The 20,204-nt window shown below is 48.0% G+C and overlaps 7 protein-coding genes across 7 annotated transcripts; 4 read left to right on the top strand and 3 right to left on the bottom strand.

Annotated features, from left to right (window-relative positions):
• Positions 1-84: 84 nt before the first annotated feature.
• On the bottom strand, positions 85-3,504 carry ubaA (E1 ubiquitin-activating protein ubaA; the record flags this gene model as incomplete). Its single annotated transcript, XM_040951395.2, has 5 exons — positions 85-306; positions 366-3,147; positions 3,209-3,294; positions 3,355-3,443; positions 3,499-3,504. 5 exons carry the CDS (start codon positions 3,502-3,504, stop codon positions 168-170), a joined length of 3,102 nt encoding a protein of 1,033 aa, XP_040817802.2. The 3' UTR covers positions 85-167.
• Positions 3,505-3,687: 183 nt separating this feature from the next.
• Positions 3,688-4,112, bottom strand: N7455_001348 (uncharacterized protein; the record flags this gene model as incomplete). Its single annotated transcript, XM_065603979.1, has 2 exons — positions 3,688-3,877; positions 3,970-4,112. The coding sequence occupies 2 exons, from the start codon at positions 4,110-4,112 to the stop codon at positions 3,688-3,690; spliced, it is 333 nt and encodes a 110-aa protein (XP_065462470.1).
• A 188-nt stretch (positions 4,113-4,300) lies between these two features.
• On the top strand, positions 4,301-6,667 carry N7455_001347 (uncharacterized protein; the record flags this gene model as incomplete). The annotated part of the gene is made up of 1 exon (XM_040951706.2): positions 4,301-6,667. One exon carries the CDS (start codon positions 4,301-4,303, stop codon positions 6,665-6,667), a length of 2,367 nt encoding a protein of 788 aa, XP_040818371.2.
• A 1,827-nt stretch (positions 6,668-8,494) lies between these two features.
• On the top strand, positions 8,495-9,547 carry N7455_001346 (putative short chain dehydrogenase/oxidoreductase; the record flags this gene model as incomplete). The annotated part of the gene is made up of 2 exons (XM_040950894.2): positions 8,495-8,810; positions 8,868-9,547. The coding sequence occupies 2 exons, from the start codon at positions 8,495-8,497 to the stop codon at positions 9,545-9,547; spliced, it is 996 nt and encodes a 331-aa protein (XP_040818049.1).
• A 1,189-nt stretch (positions 9,548-10,736) lies between these two features.
• On the top strand, positions 10,737-16,429 carry N7455_001345 (putative DEAD/DEAH box helicase; the record flags this gene model as incomplete). The annotated part of the gene is made up of 4 exons (XM_040951548.2): positions 10,737-10,762; positions 10,822-11,479; positions 11,534-13,272; positions 13,321-16,429. 4 exons carry the CDS (start codon positions 10,737-10,739, stop codon positions 16,427-16,429), a joined length of 5,532 nt encoding a protein of 1,843 aa, XP_040817887.2.
• A 1,449-nt stretch (positions 16,430-17,878) lies between these two features.
• On the top strand, positions 17,879-18,431 carry N7455_001344 (CVNH domain-containing protein; the record flags this gene model as incomplete). The annotated part of the gene is made up of 4 exons (XM_040950926.2): positions 17,879-18,082; positions 18,136-18,146; positions 18,211-18,326; positions 18,391-18,431. The coding sequence occupies 4 exons, from the start codon at positions 17,879-17,881 to the stop codon at positions 18,429-18,431; spliced, it is 372 nt and encodes a 123-aa protein (XP_040817524.2).
• A 79-nt stretch (positions 18,432-18,510) lies between these two features.
• Positions 18,511-19,786, bottom strand: N7455_001343 (uncharacterized protein; the record flags this gene model as incomplete). Its single annotated transcript, XM_040951025.2, has 5 exons — positions 18,511-18,848; positions 18,899-18,963; positions 19,019-19,398; positions 19,462-19,529; positions 19,591-19,786. The coding sequence occupies 5 exons, from the start codon at positions 19,784-19,786 to the stop codon at positions 18,511-18,513; spliced, it is 1,047 nt and encodes a 348-aa protein (XP_040818422.2).
• Positions 19,787-20,204: the final 418 nt, after the last annotated feature.

The raw sequence follows: 20,204 nt of genomic DNA, 5'->3' as shown, positions 1-20,204 counted from the left end.
CCCATGATTTGATATTGATTGATACTAATTTGTACACAGGTGGCTTACATTGGTAATCTACACATATTTGTAGTTGTGGAGAGTCCGTGGAGAGTGGAATAATCATAAAATCTAGCTACTGTACTAGCAATATGTAGTCAACCGGCTTTCCGTGGATTCTAATCGCCTCATTTTGTGAGCTTGACCATCACGTAAGGAACCTCGACATCCTCTTCTGTCTGATCTTCGGCAGTCACCTCGAAGATGATGTTCTTCTGGTGCTCAGGAACTGGCTTCTTGCTGACGTGTTCCACAAGCTTGCTCATACTGGAAGGTACAATGTTAGTAATTTGACCCACGCATGGAGCTATAGAAGAGATACTCACGGTAGAGGAAGGCGATCCTTGACCTTCGATGGGGGATAGAAGCTTGCATACAACAAGCTGACTCCAGAGCTGACCATGGTGATTTCCAAGCCCTTCTCGGCGAAGAAGTCGATGAACTCCTGGAGCGGAATATCTTCCACCTCGAATCGGTCCCAGAGCTTGTCAATTGTGACCTCGCCTTGCTTGCCTTGATACGTGCCCTTTTCGCTGCTGATTGGTTCACTGAAGCTAAATAGGGGAAGGGCCAAATTAACGAAGCCGTTCTTGTATTGCTCGATGTCGTCCTTGCCGTCAACAATTTTGTACAGTTCGAGGGCAATAAGACCGGTGGCCAGGGCAGTAGTGGTGGCAATCGCTGGGATGATCTTTCCGGCGATAAATTTGGTCTTGTGTCGGTCGGCCTGAGGAATCTCGTAGTTGTCTGCACGGAGGTTGCTAGCCGCGGTGATGAAGTCGATGTGGTGGTTGGTGTCATCATCCTTCTCAAACTCAACTGGTTGCAAGCGGAAACCAACAAGAGACTTGGGCGAGGGAAGAGACGCCACCAGTTTTTGAATTTCCTCCTCATCAGTAGACGAACCAGATGGTTGGGCATTCGGATCAGGGTCGTTTTCATTGGCCTGAATCTTGACATTCGAGCTCGGGGTGAACTCGGGAACGATCATGTCATCAACTACTCTGCGGTAATAGTCCTTGTCCGCACCGGGGTTTTTGATACCGTAGTTGAACGCATGGAGGTTGGCACCAGCAACGACAAATCCGATATGGCTAGGATTGGTGCTATCGAACTTCAAGGGTGTAGGGGCACGCTTGGGCCCAGACCAGAATGGTTGACCCGATGATGTCTTGGAGTCTCGGGGGAAGTTGTAGAGAAGCTGTTGGATCGCGTTGTTGTACTGCGCTTCAAATTGTTGGCGAGCCCACACAATACAATCATCGAAAGTTAAAGGCTTTTCGGTGACCAAGAAGTCGCGCAGGTGCTCCAAGGTTTGCTTCTCATTACCCGCCTGCTTGAGGGTCTGCTGAATGTAGTCTGATTGCGAGAGATACAGGTTGACTGATTCAGGTGGGCCAACAAAGTAGGTTTGGAAGACATCCCGTGCCCAGGCAATGGTGTGCTCAATGCGGTTCGGGAAACTCTTCAGAGTACACATAGGGAATGACTTCTCCGGAGGATCCTGAGAGCTGGAGTAGGACTCCGTGATGAAAGGAAGGACAACCTGAGTGTTACACTTGGTGCCCAGGGTACCACTCTCCAGCAATGGCTTGCGGAAGAAGACACAGCGGCGATCAACATATGTCCGTGCGTCGACATTGTCCAAAGCGTTTGTCACACCATCAAGGCCGTTCCAAAACTCCTCGTTGAAGATGTGTTCAGTGTCGGCACCGACGCGATCACGAAGAGTAACAATCTTATCTTTCAATTCTGGGTTCATTGCTTGAGCGGCCGCAGACGCGCATTCACTCTTGAGTCTGCCAACGTCCTTGGAACGGAAGAGGAATTGGCGGTTGAGATTGCTCTTCTCAATCTGGTCCATATCGGTGACGTAAAGCTTTCCTTTGGGCCCCGTACCCAAACCCATCATGGCCCAGTTCTTCAGGGTCTCACAACCGATAGCACCGGAACCGACCAAGAATTGGGTAACATTGGCAAGCTTGTCTTGGTATTCCTTGCCGAACACCGCAATTTGACCATCGTAGCGGGTGCCAAGAGGCTTGCAGCTCTCTTCAGATCGAGTGACCGATGAAGGCAAAGACTCCAAAGCGTCAAAGTACAACCACTGATGCACAGGGCTGAATTTGCCGGAGACAGCCTTCAGAACTTCCTGGGCGGCGATGCCACCGAAGAAAGCTGCTAACGGATTCAGATCACCGCGGGCCTGGTAGCTCAGCTCTTTGATTATCTTCTCATCCAGTTCAACCTTTTCCTCACCAGCCGCAGCGAGATCGTTAGCAATCTTTAGGACCTCCTGAGCGTCGCTATCATTGTGGGGACGAGGCAATTGGCCATCGTGAGTATCCGCAAACTTATGAAGAGCCTGGATACCAATGTGCAATTGTTGTGGTCGGTCAAACTTGGCAAAGTCGGACGTGAGAAGCTCGGGCTTTTTAAGTTGCTCCTCCAGTGACTGGAAATCAATGAATTTGGGCATCTTGACCTGAGTGAATAGACCACCGCCCTGGTAGGATCCTAGACCAGAGACATCGCCAATAGTGAAAGTATAAGGACCTTTCACGGTGACTTTGCGAGGGTCACTGTTGTTTAGGCTATCCATACCCTTGACTTCAGTGAAAGTGACAAAGTCACCATCCTCGAGTCCATGCCTCGTCTCATCGAGCGCCGAAACCAGCCCTTCCTCGTCGATATCCGCCACAATTCCACCAGCAGGGTCTTCACCGTTGGGATCACCCACGGTGAAGTTCTTTCCAAAGTCATTGAAGATATAGCCAAAGAGACCAAAGGTATCCGTAATTGTGAGGTAGATTTTGTTCTTGTGGCAGAAGTCAGCAATCACCAGTTGCTCCTTCAAAGGCGTCTGTGTGAGCACCACTGCCTGGTAACGCTTTAGTTGCTCAAGATCGCCCACGAGGCTCTCGCCTTCATGGACTGTAACGGGAACGTAGGAGTTTAACTCGGCGACTCTTGGGGCGGTAACTTCAGCACGGGGCTTGCCGACGTCCTCTGGCTGAAGGAAAAACTGCGAAGAAAGATCCGAGATAGCAACTGGTGCGGGGTCGTATAGGGTGAGGGATTTGACACCAGCGAGGGCGATGTTCTTGGCTATGGAGACAATCAGACGTTTGGATGAAAGCGAAATTTGATTAATAGTTGAACCACATACCGATTTCAACGCCCAGGCCCTTGAGACCTACGATCAGAACATTGGAAGAGCCCATACGCTTCATGGCCTCGTGACCAAGAACGTATCTCTAAGGTGTCAGTACATACTCGGGATTTGAATGTTATATAGGGATGCGGGGGGCTTACAGCTGTCGACTGTACAATGATTCGTCGATCTCCCCATGCTTGATCGCTTCGATGGTTTCTTGGGGGTTCTCGACCTGCATCTTGACGTCCTTTGGTGAAACATATTAGTGGCAATCTTATCTCCAAGACCAAGACTAACCATACCGTCATTGTTCGTTTATCTGGCCGAGCTCCGACGTCGTCTTCAGAGGCTCTGCGCTTTCCGGGCTTAGCCGCGTCTCGAACAGGAATGTTTGAAGGAATGATGAAAGTCAGGAGGTGAAAGCCTTGCGATAGAGCAAGTCTTTCAATAGTGATGATAAATCAAGTTGCAATGCCCAGCGTACCAGGTACCTAGCTCAACGAGCACGGAGAAGAGTAGCAATCCGAACGCAATCGGCGGATGATAGAGGGTTCTAGAAGAGAAGTAAAAATGTCACGCTGTGTGAGGTAGGAGGTGCGAATAAGTAAATGACAAGTCAGTACAAAGTAGGAGACAGATCGAGAGAGGGAGGGACACCGACGTAAGAGGGGTGGCCCGCAGCTAAGGGATGACTAATGGGCGGTGAGATGGCGATTGGCCTTTAGCCCCGCGATACTTCAATAAACCACTGGGAGCTATTGTACTCGAATTACAGAGTGTCTTTTTGAGAGTTGGAAGCTGTGATACATCTAGATAGGATTGGGGTTTGACTCTGGAGAATGACAACCACCCTTCTCTTCTCCGATTGGTTTTGAAGCCTGTTATTCCATCCGCCACGTTTGACGCGTCTCGGCATTAACGCGAAGCTTGGCGCCGTCAAACGCTCCAATTCATATGTGTCGCTTTGAATTCGTGGGGCGTGGTCTATTATACTGGCAGCGCAAGAACTGTCCAGTGGAGAGAAGACATTTCTCTAGGTGAGATTTCTGCATATACGCCTATGATGAGCTCGTGATTGATATCCGATAGGGAACTCTCGTCAGAATGCTCCATGAGATCCTACTCTCCCTCTCCGGCCAGCCATCCTCCCTCTTCAGTACCCAAAAGGGAGAAAATGCTGTCACTCAAGATGATTTTTCCCTTCTTTCACCTCCGGAGAAAGCCCTCCTCACCTCCGTTGCCCATCTGAGCCGACTCCACGTGCAGCTGCGGAAATATGCCTCCGATATATCCTCTGCGAGCCCATCTGTCATATGCCGCTCGGTCTCTACGGCTATTGTTGGAACACATCTAGGTGAATTCCAGAAGAAGATCCTGGAGGTTGAGAGGGCAATCCTTGCCGAGGATAGTGAATATGTCGGAGGGTATGGTATTGTCCCATTGTCGACTATCGTGGGAGAGTTTGCACCATGGACACGCCGCATGGAGTGGCTTTGGGCTGTTATCCGGTTCATTCAACCCGAAAGGAAAACCCAACTTTTGCATGATTCCACGGGGGCGGCGCTCATGGATCACCTGCGGACCGAAGCTCAAACAGGATATCTTGATATCAAGGAGATGGCCCTGCAATTGGCGACAGTGGCTGAGATGGCATGGATGAAGCAGCTTTCGATGTGGTTACTTTATGGGAATCTTCCTATCTACGGGAAGGAAGACTTTTTCATCCAGGAGGATACCGAAAATGAGAATGGTGAGGCACAATTCAGCATAAATGTCCGATTGCTCCCAAATTTCGTCACGGCACAAACAGCAGGCTCAATACTATTTATTGGCAAATCCCTCAATCATATTCGGGCGAAACGGAAAACTTCAATAGCAGGAACCTCTACTGCGCCGGTGACATTATACCGGGAGCACATCGAGCAACTTGCGGGCCTGAAATCACCAATTTCGCCTTCAAAACTGACTACCGCCGTTGACTCCATTCGCCTTTCTCTTTCTCAATCAACCTTGTCGAAATTGCTGCCCCTCCCGAAAATCCTGGAAATCCTTACTTTGCTTCATAATTTCCTTTTATTGGGACGAGGGGAGTTTGCGGTGGCTATTGTAGCACATGCAGATTCACGCATTGAGGAAAGCCGACGCCGGGGCCTATCAGCGACCCGCCCATTGGAAAAACCTGGTATTCTCCCCGTCAAAGAAGGCGATGTCACAGCTGCTCTAGTTGAAGCATGGGCAGAGCTTTTCTCGCTACAAAAGGAGGAGGATCCAGCCGACGAAGAACTTGAACTTGCCCGTGACCTTCTTTGTCTGTCCATCAGTAGCCGCAAAAGTGGCCGACCGATGACCCCTGCCCAAACTCCCAATTCAATATCCAAAATTTCAAAGGTCTCATTTGAAGACTTGCTCTTCCCCACGCCCACAAACCTCACCGCACATATCCGAGCTCCTCTGGATCTATTTATCTCGAGCTCTGATATTGTCATATATTCTAAGATCCATTCTTATCTCCTGGGAATACGGCGGGCTCAGATCCGACTTGGAGATCTCTGGAAACGAACTCCATTGCGGCGAAACCACCCTACACCATGGGGACCACCCAGAAGCAACAGTATCTTTGGCCAAGCTAAGCTGAAGGCAAGAAGAGATAGAGATAATGTTCGTGTTCGCCAAATGCGTCATATCTGGGCCACAGGAAGTGCATGTCTGTTTATGCTTTCCGAGATTGGTGGCTTTTTCCAGGGAGACGTCGTCAATGAGTCGTGGCACCACCTTCGCCAATGGATTGAAGGATGCTCTTCGTCCACAGCATCAGCCCCTGGATCCCGACCTGGAACGGCATCCTCTTCTAAATCGCATCACAGTTCCAAGACAGTGTCCCCCGACCATATGCCTACCAGAGATTTCTCCGAGTCTGGCCAGCAGACCATGGGGCGACACGACCCGGAGGCTCTCACGGTTGCCCACCGGCGGCACTTGTCATCTCTAGTGCACAGTCTCTTTTTGACTGAACTGCCCTTCATAAACACCATGAGAGGACTTCTCACATACATCGACCACTTTGTCGCTCTTGTGATTCGGTTGGAAACCATTCAACGCAATATGGATCTGGAAACAGATGAAGGTGTGGAGGATGCGTTGGTAGATTATGCCCACGAAGAACGCGAGGTATGGGAAGAGTTACGCGCCACTCGAAACGATGTTGAGGCGGGTATTAAGAATCTCATTGGGAGCCTGCGAGACATTGACGATAGTCGCTCGGGAGAAGGCCAGGGACCCGTTGAATTAGCAACGAACTTCGGACAGATGTGGCCTGGTTCCCGCCAAGATGACAGGTCAAGCCCCGGCTTTAGCCATTACATGCCCCATAAAGCACCGGGGGTAGATCGTCTGCTCATGAAACTAGATTTCGGCAGCCTTCGCAGCGGCTTCGGACCCGAGACGACTGCGGGTTTCGCGGGTATGCCATGATGACTGAAGCGGCCCATGAACCCTCATGGGTCTTTTGTTTTTATTGTGCTTCATTTACGAGCACCTTCCCAGTGAGGAATTGGCGTTTTATCATAGGGACATCGGATAATTGGGACGGTTGACAGGAGTCTGGATATTGCGTGGATCGTCTATTTTTCCTTTCATTTTCTCCCAATATTTATTCGTGGCGGTCTTCGCAAAAAAACCATTTCCTATGAAATCGAATTCAGTTCATCCATTGCTGGGGGATGGGGTCGTGTGTCCGCCGGCCTATTGATTTGAAAATCAGCCGCAGGAGGAGGCGTACACCGTGTCCCCGCAGATAACATTGCTTATTTCTTTATTAACAGAAATACTACATAGTTAGCCTTTATCTGTACTCTGTACTAAGTAATCCATAAGAAACAGGTGACCTGAATTTAGTAAGCACGCCATCCAACAGGGCGTTCGAGATGACCTTCGACCCTTTGATAGCCCCTGCCTACTCCGCAGTGGGAACGGAATTGCAGACACGTGTACAATGTAGGGCTTGTGGAATGGGCCCATGAGTGGCGAAGAGGGTCTTAACGGCAGGTTCGGGTTCTTTAAGCTACAATGAGCTGACTCGATATGCATATCGTATGTGCATACATTGTACTCCCCAGTGGCACTTGCCTTCCAATGCCTTTAGTTCCCGGCGATAGAGAAAACTTGAAGGAAAGAATGCGTTCAAATTCCTTGCTACTTATCATAGTAAGCGCAAAAGAAAGACCCAAAGACCCTACTTAAGGTGAAACATTCTCTGGAGCTGTTGTACGAGTGTCCCTTTGGCATGGGAGTCGGTGTAAGATGTGAGAAAGGGTTACCGGATTAGGAAATCCCGGGCTTGAATGTATGAGATTTTGTTAAGCTCATGTGGTCCATTCTCCCCATCCTAAAAATAAAATAAAATAAAAATTCAAGCTTGGGACTGGACAACCTGCGCGCCCATGGGGTTCGGGTGGATTTAAGGTGGAACTCGGAGGGTCTGGGGGGTCCCAAGGGGCCCGGGACGCCGAGAAAGGAGAAGACGAGTTACCATACTGACTATCACTGACTTGTCACTACCCGCAATTTTTCTATGGAACTTGGAGCCCCTGGATGTCTCGAAATCTTCATGGAGTATTGTCAATCAAGAAAATAGAAAATACACTATGCTGCCAACTAGCCGTGAAGGCCGAGTGTCTTATTGGGGGAGGCCGGCATTCCGCAACTGCACGGGGAGCTTGAGCTTCGCGGGATCTTCTGATATTCCCCTAAATATCCAGCCACTCTCGACCCGGGACAAGATCGGGGATCGGCATGGGAAAAAAGAACCAGATTCTAAGCCAATCACGCTCACAGACCATCAATTGTGATAGACAATCGTGCATATTCCGCCGGGTAGGCCATTCCATCGAAGCTCCCATCGAAGTCTTACCGTCTTCGGCCCAAGGTCACGATATTCCTAAATAATGAGGGTGCGACCCTCTTTTCTCCGACATCCCCATCTATATAGCTAATCAGAGCCTAGGTAGCAAGCTTGGGCCTTACCGTGGATGCTCTCGGTCGATCAATGTGCCTGGGTCCATTCGAGTCATGGTGAAAGCAGCTATCCATTGGGTCACGCGTAACTGGGATAGATTTTTTCCTGTCAATATTTTTATGCAGGATCTTCCTATTCTCGGTAGGCTCTCCAAGGAAGTACCGTCCTAGCTCTCTGGACATATAAATCTGTCACCCCGATGCCGTGGACGGCTATCGACATTAATACCATCCCATCCTCCCAGATATCTCTCATTTTATATACCCCCGATCCCTTCCTTCGCCATGTCTTTTGTCCCCCGAGCATTGGCTCCCGCTCGTACACGGCTAGCTAGAGTCGCCGTTTCTACTCCTCATTCTCTCTTTTCCTCATCAACCCGCTTGTACTCAACCTCCAATAGCTTGTTCAGCCCTCAGGATATCCACAATGCATCTCACAACCCGGACCACATCCAATCAAAAATGCCGGCGAAAGAGCTTTTGCACAACAACCACCGTTTCAGCGAGTTTGATCTTGAGGGCCGAGTATATGCCATCACCGGCGGCGGACGAGGACTGGGACTATCAATGGCGGAAGCATTGATCGAAGCCGGAGCAAAAGGTACTTACACCCTCATTCTCGAAATCGACGAATGCTAACGCAATATCATGTAACCAGTGTACTGTCTGGACCGCCTCGAATCCCCACATCCGGAATTTCTCGTTGCTAAGAAAAGGGCCGAGGAAGACTTCGGCAGCAGCTTGGAGTACATCCGCATTGACGTACGCAACAACACCGAAGTCAACAACGCATTCGCAGCCATTGCAGCACAAGGAGAGCGATTGGACGGTCTGATCGCCGCAGCCGGAATAAACCACCTCCAAAGTGCACTGGAGCACTCCCAGCAGGCTTTAGACGACGTGATGTCGATTAATTATAATGGAGTGTTCAACTCAGCCACCGCGGCCGCCCGCCAGATGTTCAAATACCAACAGAAGGGCTCAATACTACTAGTAGCCAGCATGAGCGGCCTCATTGCCAACAAGGGCATGACCTCGCCCGTGTACAACTCATCCAAGGCCGCGGTTATCCAGCTAGGCCGCTCTCTCGCTATGGAATGGGGTCGTCACGGCATTCGTGTCAATAGCCTGTGCCCTGGTCACATCATCACCCCGATGGTGGACGAGGTATTCAGGCAAAATCCCGCTGCCAGAGCTACTTGGGAAGCGGAGAATATGCTTGGTCGCTTGGCGTTGCCTGAGGAGTTCCGCGGTACGGCCCTTTTCTGTCTTTCTGATGCGAGCAGCTTTATGACAGGAAGCACTCTGCTTATTGATGGAGGACACACTGCTTGGTAATAGGTATCCTTAACTGGCAAAACATATGCATAAAAGTCAAGTCTGAGTTAAAGATACGAACCTATCTGGTGAAAAAAGTTCAAAGAAGGGTACTGGCGTTGGCGGCAAATTTCGTACAATAAACGCATCCACCATCAGATAATATACCTTGTGCACCAGCCATTTGTTTTAGCCAACAATCTAGATTTTCCAGAGTACCCTGTCCTTTCCATCCATCCGACATCGCAGTGCATGGCGATCAAATCGGCACTTTCCTCCTATTGGCATTTTTTTGCCATCAGAAAATTGGCCACATGTCCACCGCCTGGGGCAATCTTCAAACAATAGTTAGAATTGCAATCACCTATCTATGATAGAAACCAGGCATTTTCACACATTGCAACTAGAAGGGTTGCAACCATTCTAGATAGACATCTCCCTTTCTAGCCTCTGCACTTATGGACGTCAATGGATAAGTAACTTACTTTAGATAGTTAGACATGTACATAGATACAAACCTCTCGTTGGGAGGTCGATATAAAATTGAAATATGCATTATAAGCAATTATTGTGAAGAAGGTAGAAATACTGTGGGAGAAGAAATTTTTTTTTTCCACGAATATGCAAAACATGCATATTCTTATATTCTTGCCCCCATACAAACATTTTCAAACAGGATTCCACTTAACCCCGGATGTCTGCTCCGATATGATCTATCAATGTCCACTGTATGGATGTTGTATACTGCCGTACATCGTATACTGGATAAGGCGGTCATTGATTTTTCTGCCCGAAATCCCTTCACAGTTGTTGAACCCACTTGGGCAAATATATCAAAAGTTCAAACTATTTCAAACTATTCTAGATACTGTCTTTACACCAGAGTATAGAGTAAATGAGTCAGAGTTCCGTCACACTGCATAATATCCTAGGTAAGCAGTTTGTTGGATCTTGAAATCACATGTGCGATACAATCCGAATATATCCTGTTTGATGCCCCTCCTTTCGACCGTTTGCTCTTTATATTTTCCCCTGGCCATCCCAAACTTATATTTCTCTTCTCCTTCCTTTTGTCATTCTTTTCCTTGCTCTCCTAGCTTAGCTTACCCGGGTCAATCATGTTCGTGCCTTTACATGTCGATCCTCCAGTCTTGATACTAATAGTCTATATCCAGCTATCTAGGCAAACTACCGGAATATTGAGAAGATAATGGATCGTCATGTTGTGCTGGATTGGTGAGCACTGGCTTTGCAGCTCTTGGAGCCAGCTCGTTTTTACTAATTATTAAATAAAGGTACAATAACCTAGACTCTCGAGTCGTTGATCTCGTCGGCGACTTTGTTGGTGACGAGCTTTTCATAATCGAAGGAGATTCGCTTCTACTCGAATGTTTTTCCAATGAGAAACTTGATTTCAACCCGGGCTTCCAGGTCTTGCATGCGACTTACCTCGTCGAGAAGTTGTTGCAAAAGCTTCAACAGCGCAAGTGTTTCTTCGAGATTGTCTTCTTCGCTGAGAATGCCTCATTATGCATTCCGAAAGGAGTCCACAGAGACCTCCACGCGAGGTACCTCCTTGCCCGAGAGGCAATCATACAACATCTTGTCTCCGTCCGCGTCCAACCGTCGCAATTCTTCCAAGCTCTGAGGTTTGATAGCTTCCAGTCCGATGAGTTTAAAGCTCACCTGATAAGTTCGGGGGCGTATTTGTTCATGTGTCATGATGGCGCTTCTTCCGAGCAGAACATGGATGATACTGCTAGTGATATCGACAGCAGCGACTCTGAAAGTGACTCTGACGGCAGCGACTTCGAAGATGATGATCAAAAAGGTTCTTTTGTCGATAAGCGAGGCGAGATCTCAAGATTTAAGTTCCGCGCGATGATCTATTGGTTTGTTGTCCACGGATACAACCTTGCTCTCGCCAACAGTCTCGAGTTCCGTGATACAAAAGTAAGTCTTTTCAACCGCCGGAAGACTTAGGTTCGATGCTCACAATATACACAGGTCATGGCTATGGTGATTGAAAGTTCCATTAAAACGAATCCCTTGTCGACTGGCCCTGAAACAGATGATCCCAATCAATTGTGGAATTCTCTCTCTCAATTAGAGATTGAAGACAGCCAAGACCAAGAGGAGGATGCAGAATATGAATCGTCAAACCAAACCCAAACAGACAAGCTCCTTGAACAGGCACTTCTTGAGAAGCCTGAGCTGTCGCAACGCCAATGTCTTGTGGTTGCTACGCTCAGCTCTATGCTTTTGGGCGGCGTGGCAGACAACGAAAACAATATTGGAGCCCAGTCTATGCTTTTGCACATTGTACTTTTGCAAAACACCCAACTGTCGGATCGATCCATCCAAACAACTGCACCCAAAAACTTGAAGTTTTTCAACGAATTTGTGAAAACCGCGAAGGCTTTGCTCAGCTCGAAGCTTTGGGAGAAAGCAATGAGTGACCATAGCTTACCTTGCGATCTATCTGACCTCCTGGACGGAACATTGTTTTTCGAAGTCCAGCGGATGGTCGAGAAACTGGGCATCCAAACAGTAATCTCATCGGCCACGCAATCCCCTTTCAACACCCTTGCGTGTCTGGTGGACCGCATTTGTGGTACAACACTGCAATGTGAAGCGATTGGGGGCGCGGGAGCTGCCTCTGAAGATAACACTCATGGAAGTATCTCCAAGCCTCATTATGGCTTTGAAAAGGTGCTTCCATTTAACAATTCAGTCTTCGATAAAATTCTGAAGCCTGTTCATCTCGCAATTGACGAATCTGCCGATGCGAAGAGTGATTCCCAAATTTTCAAAGAAGATAGCCACTGGCATAGCTCCAGGCCCCTGGACCAAAAGAAAGTCATCTTAACCCCCCAAGAGGTTGAGCGAAGCCACAAACGGAACCAGCGTTTCATGGCCGAGATGAGAGATTATGCTGCAAGTCTCTCGGGATCACAACCGGAGCCGATTGTCGTTGAAACTTCCAGTAGTTCACGCCAGAAGTCTCACCAAACCCCTTCGGCAAGCAGAGACGTTGGAACTACCTCGAAACCAGACAAGAAATCCCACTCTAAATCCGGTAAACCATCCACCAAGGAGATGGCCGCAGCTTTCGTTCATCAAAAAGCAATGGAAGTCACCCAGAAACAGAGACAGAAGTGGAAAAACGTGTACAATGATGAATTCGCTCAAATCGATGATCTTGTAACTCGTTTTACAAAGCTCAACGGATACTTGACTAGTCTGCCCAAAGACAGTCGACAGGTTCTGGAGCCTGAAATCCTGACTTGCATGATCGACACATTGCTACGGCTTCTATTTGTCGAACGCATAAATGTGCAGAGTAAAAAGCACATGTTGATCGTGACACGCATTTGGGAGATCGTCACTTGCCTCGTGAAAATCAAGCAAGGCATCTCATCCGATATTGTCGCATATGTCTCGACAGTCTGTCAAATACTCGGTTTGCCAGCTGCTCAGCTCCATGCCGATAGTGAACAGAAATTATCTTTCCCGTCGTTCAAGATCCCCAAAGCAGCACCCAGCATGAGTATCGAGATGAGCTCGGTTGAATTCCAGCTTCAACATGGTGGGCCTTTCATGGAGCGCAGCATAGACTCATTGCCCGACTCCCGGACTCCTGACTTTGCGCCTGATCGCTGGCAGCGTGAAGTGTTGGACCAGATCGATGCAAAGAAGAGCGCATTCATCGTGGCCCCAACGAGTGCGGGAAAAACATTCATCTCGTAAGTCGCAATATGGTCTAATTCAGAATCATGCTAACATTCACCCAGCTTCTATGCGATGAGACAGATCTTGAAAGAAGACAACGATGGAATTCTTGTTTATGTTGCCCCCACAAAGGCTCTTGTCAATCAGATCGCAGCTGAAGTGCAAGCCCGATTTTCCAAGTCATTCCCAGCCAAAACCAGTGGTAAATCGGTTTGGGCCATCCACACAAGAGACTACCGCATCAATAATCCTCAGGGATGCCAAATTCTCATCACAGTTCCCCAGATTCTTCAGATCATGCTGCTTAATCCCTCGAACGCCAATGCATGGACTCCCCGCTTGAGACGTATCATCTTTGATGAGATTCATTGCATCGGTCAGGCCGAGGATGGTGTCGTTTGGGAACAACTGCTTCTGATGTCCCCATGCCCAATTATTGCGCTCTCGGCTACCGTCGGAAATCCCCAGGAATTCTACAACTGGCTGGATTTTGCCCAGAGAACCAATGGATTTGACCTCAAGATGATTCAGCATCAACACCGTTATTCGGATTTGCGAAAGTACGTTTACCAGCCTCATGGTGACTTCGCGTTCAAAGGGTTTTCCAGTACTCCTAGCTTAGCCCGTTTGGGCCTCGATGGAGCAGATGATATGACGTTCGTGCATCCTGTCACCAGCTTGCTAGACCGCACCAGATCGATACCAGATGATCTTGACTTTGAGCCACGCGACTGCTTCACTTTGTGGAAAGCAATGAAGGACCTTCAAACAAAGCAGTTCCCTGTTGATCCATCTTTGGATCCTACCGTCTTTTTCTCGAATATTGTCATTCAAAAAGTGCATGTCATAGAATGGCAGAAACGACTGAAAATGTTGTTGGGAGAGTGGATGAAAGACCAAGAATCTCCATTTGAGAAACTTTTGCTCAATCTTGAGCACCCAACAGGGTTCGCAATCGAAAAAGAACAGGACTTGTCGAAACAGGTTTCTCGGATGAATGGCCTATCTGACACCCTAAGCGGTAACCTGGACGACACAACCCTCCCTTTGATCTCCTCGCTACACGCTCAGAATGCTCTCCCCGCCCTATTCTTCAATTACGACCGCGGTAGATGTGAAGATATATGCCAAGAGCTGTTGACACAGCTACAAAATGCTGAGACAAAATGGAAAGAAGAGAGCCCGGTTTGGAAATCCAAGATTGCCAAATGGGAAGTATGGAAGACATCCAAGTTGTCAGCAAAGAAGAAGCTTGAACGGGCTACCAAGAAGAAACCAAGTGGAAACGCCGACGAAGAGCCAACTTCCAAGGCAGAGCAAGCCAAAGAATCAGCATCTACTGACTTCGGCTGGCTTGATCTCTTTGACCCGAAGAGGCCTGTGGATGGATTCCATTTGGCTGACTTCAAGAAAGTCCCCGCTTCCGAGTTCCTTGTCTATGCCAAGCAGCTGCAGTGGCGCTCGGTACCTCAATGGTTGATTGATGCCCTAGAGCGAGGAATCGGTGTCCACCATGCTGGCATGAATCGCAAGTACCGTCAAGTTTGTGAGATCCTCTTTAGAAAAGGCTTCCTGCGTGTCGTGATTGCTACTGGCACTTTGGCTTTGGGTATCAACATGCCTTGTAAGACAGTCGTTTTCTCGGGCGATTCCATTTTCTTGACAGCCCTGAATTTCCGACAAGCCGCCGGAAGAGCAGGACGTCGTGGATTTGACGTCCTCGGAAATGTTGTTTTCCAGCACGTTCCACCATCCAAGGTGCAACGTCTGATGAGCTCAAGACTCCCAAGTCTCAGTGGGCATTTCCCCATCACAACAAGTTTGGTTCTACGACTGTTCATCTTGCTGCATGGCTCAAAGCAAGCTCCGTCTGCCGTGAAATCAATCAACTCGATTCTCTCAAGTTCTCGCATCCACCTCGGTGGCCCTGAGATGAAGCAAACGGTGCTCCACCATCTCCGATTCTCTATCGAGTACCTCCGACGAAACAATCTTCTTAGCGGTAATGGTATGGCTTTGAACTTTGCGGGCTGTATCTCTCACCTATACTACACAGAGAATTCTAGTTTCGCTTTCCATGCCCTACTGAACTCGGGATACCTCCAAGATCTTTGCCAGGACATAGAGACGAAGCCAAAAAGGACTATTCATACTCTGATGCTGGTTATGGCCCACCTTTTCGGGCGTATCCCCCTACGAGCCTCCACCTTGGAATGGTTCCAGAACACAGAAAAGAAGCCCTCCTCGATCGTGGCACTTCCACCTCTCCCGAGAAAGGCTGCCTCCGCCCTACGGGCTCACAACAGACAGGTCCTGGACGTCTACACGGGCTATGTCTCTACTTTCGTTCAGCAGCATATCAAGGAACCCGACTGTTTGCTACCATTCAGTGGAACCAAGTGCGGTGGAGAAAGTTCCTCCAAGAAACTCGGTTTCTCGCAGTTCGACCACGTCTCCCCATCAATTGTCTCCCCATTCTTCGCCCTTTCAGGAAACGGAGACCAATGCAATACTGTCTTTGAACTTAGCCAGATGGTTCGCAGTGGCGTTTGGATTGAGGACTCTGTCATTCCATATGTGGCTGTTGACCGCAGCGAGAACGCAACCCCTCTCAACTCATACCTGTATGACTTCTTCAAGCACGGAAATGTTTCTCAGTTGGAGACTGCAAACCGCATCCGTCGCGGCGACATCTGGTTTGTGTTGAACGACTTCTCATTGACTTTGGCCACCATCAAGACTAGCATTGAAGGGTTCCTCAAGCCCGGAGGCAACATCGGTGCCGACATGCTCGATGTTGCTGGTGGAGGTGACGATTACGAGAATCAGGTGGACGATAAGGCCGTTGATCAAATTGAGGCTGAAAATGCTGGAAATCTGGGTGTGAAACCAGACAACAAGCAGATGATGCCTGCTGCTCCCATCCCTAGCTCTCGCCCCAAAGCGAAGAAGGTTGTGATGGATAGCTGGGAGGATGAGATGGATGACGAAGATGACGAAAGCGAGGAGGAAGCGATCGCTGCCTCCAAAGATGCGGCCAACGGGATCGGCTCTAAAACTACGCAAGAGAAGCCAGTGGACAACTCTCACAGATCTATGCTCCTGGTTGCCAAGGCCTTCAAAGAACTGCACAACGAGTTTGATACCAAGTTCAAGGCTATGTGGGCTTAAGAATTGATTGTGAGGGATTGGATGCTAAAACGAGATACTAAATTGAGAAATATCTTACGTTAAAGATTTCTGAAGTAAGATATACGTAAAAGTATCACCTAGGTAAAATCAGATGGTGTAGTCACCCGTCTCTCAAGATATCAGCCACAGTATTATGTGCCCGCATCACTGATCAATCGTATATAAAACCCCTCCAGTTCCCTAGTCACGACCATCAATTTCTGACCAGGGACAGCTGCACATGCTGCTGCGTTAAAAAACAAGGCACTAAACTGGCGCCTTGGCTAATTGCACTCTGGGCGATGTTGATCACGAGAACTTCGCCCAGGGAAATTACATAGACCGCTAATCGTCTTGCCACAACAGCTCCTACTTATCTTGGCGATATTAGTTCCTAAGAGTGGCTTGAGCGACAGAGCGATCCTAGTCCTGAAACTACGACCAGTCCTCACCCACCATATAATTCTTCCATCGAACCCTAGTCTGGTTGTTGCTAGAGACCCCAATATCACCCAAACATGGTGGGAAAGTAAAGAAGATGCTAAACCAAGAGGTTGAACATGCAAGCAAGTGTGTGGACCTAATGCGGGGTGTGGAGAAGGTTAAACAGGAAGACCACACTTGTAGACCAATCCAGTGTTGGCTGACTGTAACAACTTGTATTACAGCATTAGAACTCTTCTGGATTCAACTTGTATTACAGCATTAGAACTCTTCTGAATTCAACTTCCATTGGCTCGGTTTTACCCGTGAGGTAATGCCCGTGCGTGGGGTTTACTAGTAACAGGCTCGTGCGGAAGAGAAAAACATGCTCATGCGTCCCTTGCAGAGACATCGTAGATCAATACACGATGATCTACGCTGTATACTTAGCTCAAGATAGTCTTTGACACACCGCTATCCCATATTATGACTCTTTTTAGTTTAGAGGAGACTATTGGTATCGAAGCAGTAGTGATTTGTCTTGGTCCAGACATATTTTCTTGTTGGCTATATGAATACTTGGACTGTGCTCAAATAGTCTTCACATTTTGTATATGACATTCTTGAACAGACCACAGGTAGGCAGTAGTCACTGTAGTCACCCATGATACCCGCCATGTGGTTGACCTGTGAACAACTAAGATTTGGTCCAGCCCTGAAGCAGCGACATACGTCACTATGGAGGACTCATGCAAGATGACCTCGACGGGCCTGACAGTAACTTGATTCCACTTCATACCAAGTTCTGGAGAAAGTAAGGAGTCATTGTACGTCTGTTGTGCCTTGTGATCAGATGCATTCGTTTCTTGCTGGAGCTGGATGTCCGAGAGTCATTGAAAATCTGGGAATTGAATTGCTATATAAACGAGACAATCTATCCTCAAGACTGGACTCTTCGTTACTCACAAAAAAGCCATTCAGCATTAATCACAATTATCTCATTACTCTCAAGTCATCACTCTCAATATGCTTTTCCTCAAGGCCCTCGGACTCCTTCCCTTCATAGCTATGGCTTTGGCCGGCTCTTCCAAGTTTGCTGACACCTGTCAAGACATTGATGGCGACGGTACATCTCTGCGAGCACAGTGCCAGGAGAGGGAGAATGGCCAGCTGAAGTCAAGCACACTTGACCTGAACCGGTGCATCAAGAACAACAAGGGCAAGCTAAAGGTAAGAGATCAATCTAACAGACTCGGATTTAAACAATGCTAACCTGCCTATAGTGCGGAAAGAAGTAAGCTGGATATCTAACAACGGTTATTATCGGAGTCGAAAAACAAAGAGTCTAACAAAAGCAGTGGCAATTACTCCGGCTCTTGCATCAATTGCACCTTGCGTGGAACCGCCGAGTTCTCCTGTCAGTGCCGTAACTCCGAGGATGATCACAAATATGTTGCTACTACCCTTGACCTCAGTAAGTCAATCCTTGGGAATATACAGGTTACTTTCCGGAAGAGGCTAACAAGCTGGGGTTTCAGACAAATGCATCAGCAACGACCACGGCGAGCTTCGTTGCTAGGTTAGCAATGTAGGGATCAGTATATGGGGGAATTGAAATGCGTATTAATGACTGGAAATTGATTTTGTATTTAAAAAGATTATGAAGCCATGATATTATTGGACCGTCCGTCATAATCCCGCCTATTATTCTCCGCATCAGAGCTCTGTTGACTTGTCGTAGCCATAGCACTACGGTTAATTGAGTTCGCTGACGCTCCACAATCACTACCAAGCGCTCGAAATTCGCCTTTGCTTCCCCGTATCGTGTGTAAATGGAGGTTGGATCCGGTAGAAGGTTGAGAATGGTACTTTGAGGCGTCACTTCGGACTTTGCTGCGAACGCCTTGCACGAGTGGGTTAAGAAACGGGAGGGAACCACAAATGATAGCCACATCGAGTTCGAGGCAAGTCCAGATGGACTCTTTGGCGCTTGAGGCTGCATGATGTTAGTGGGAGCCGTTGTATAAGCTAGGGTTAGGAACGAACCGGCAAGGTCGGTGAGCTGGAATCGGCGGAATTCAATCAGGCGCATCAGACTGAAGATACAGACACTACAATTTGTCATTAGAAGGAAGCGATATATCATGTGGGGAGGGATTCACGCACAGTCCACCCAGAGAAAACACCAAGGTTAATGCGATTTTCTGCCGACTGTTGATCTGTAACCTCCAAAACACAGGAATTGGCAGACAGAGGATGATAACATCTTCAATTAATGCGATCGAGCCCATAGCCTGGAAGAATTGAACCTGTCCCGACATGCAGTGTCCTTCCAAGTCTTTGTTGTAGTAGTATTGCACCGGTGTACATTGGAAGATATTTGTCAACAGGGCAGCGAGAGCCCATGTAGCGATAAACCCGGCTAGGCAGTTGGAAATAACGACGTATGCCCGGATGGAGCCGAATAGTCGTTTGATGAAGATGACAATGGAGATCTTGACAAAGGCCATTGACGGGGCCCAGAACTTCTGTATCATCCACGATCCCTGCGAAATGACGTTAGATGTTATCCATGGATGTTATCAAGGTCAGTATAAACTATAACATACGAATTGAATACGCATCCGTTCATCTTTGGGGAGCGACTTGATCGGTAGACCGACACCATTGAAGGCGGCTTTTTAATAGTTAGTATGGTTAGTATGGTTAGTCTCCATGGATGTTAGGAATATACTTACTATCTACTACAAAGGCTGTCACAGCGAAGGAGATGATCAGACCAACTCCCATTAGATAATCTTCCAACAGAAGCCCCACCGCTTTCATTCGCCTGCAGTACAGACGTAACAGAAAGGTCATCGTAGCCAAACCAGCTCCAACAATCGGCACAATAGTAAGGACATTTTTCCAATATGTATTCACTTTGTGAGCCATCTTGATGTGGATAGAAAAAAGAAAGGAAAAGAAAACCTCATTGTCCGAGACCCTGAAATCCCGAAGAATCTATTGAAGAGGCTAAGGGGGATCGACATTTCCATCATGTACAAATTAACCGGGCTGAGGTCACCACTTTGAACTCTACTTGCACTCATTGGACCAACCGAGTTCTAAAAGAGGCAATTATAAGTGGACTTGATGGAATATTACCGAGTACGAAGGACTAAATATTCCTTCTTCGATCGTAAGAGGATTCAAAGTTTGTCAGATAATTGGATTAATCTGATGTTCAGCCAATGATAGAGATCATATAAGATCCTTTTCGATGATCCTTTACCTAAATTGGTCTAATTCATCTCTCGTAGTAAGACACACTCACTGGTTCATGCGTACCTTTTCTAGCGCTTATTAGTGA

Source organism: Penicillium solitum (assembly GCF_028829755.1).
Source record: "Penicillium solitum strain IBT 25940 chromosome Unknown utg000001l_segment0_segment0, whole genome shotgun sequence".
Lineage (NCBI taxonomy): Eukaryota > Fungi > Ascomycota > Eurotiomycetes > Eurotiales > Aspergillaceae > Penicillium > Penicillium solitum.
The sequence above is the reverse complement of the archived record's forward strand: the minus strand, read 5'-3'. Positions and strand labels throughout refer to the sequence as shown.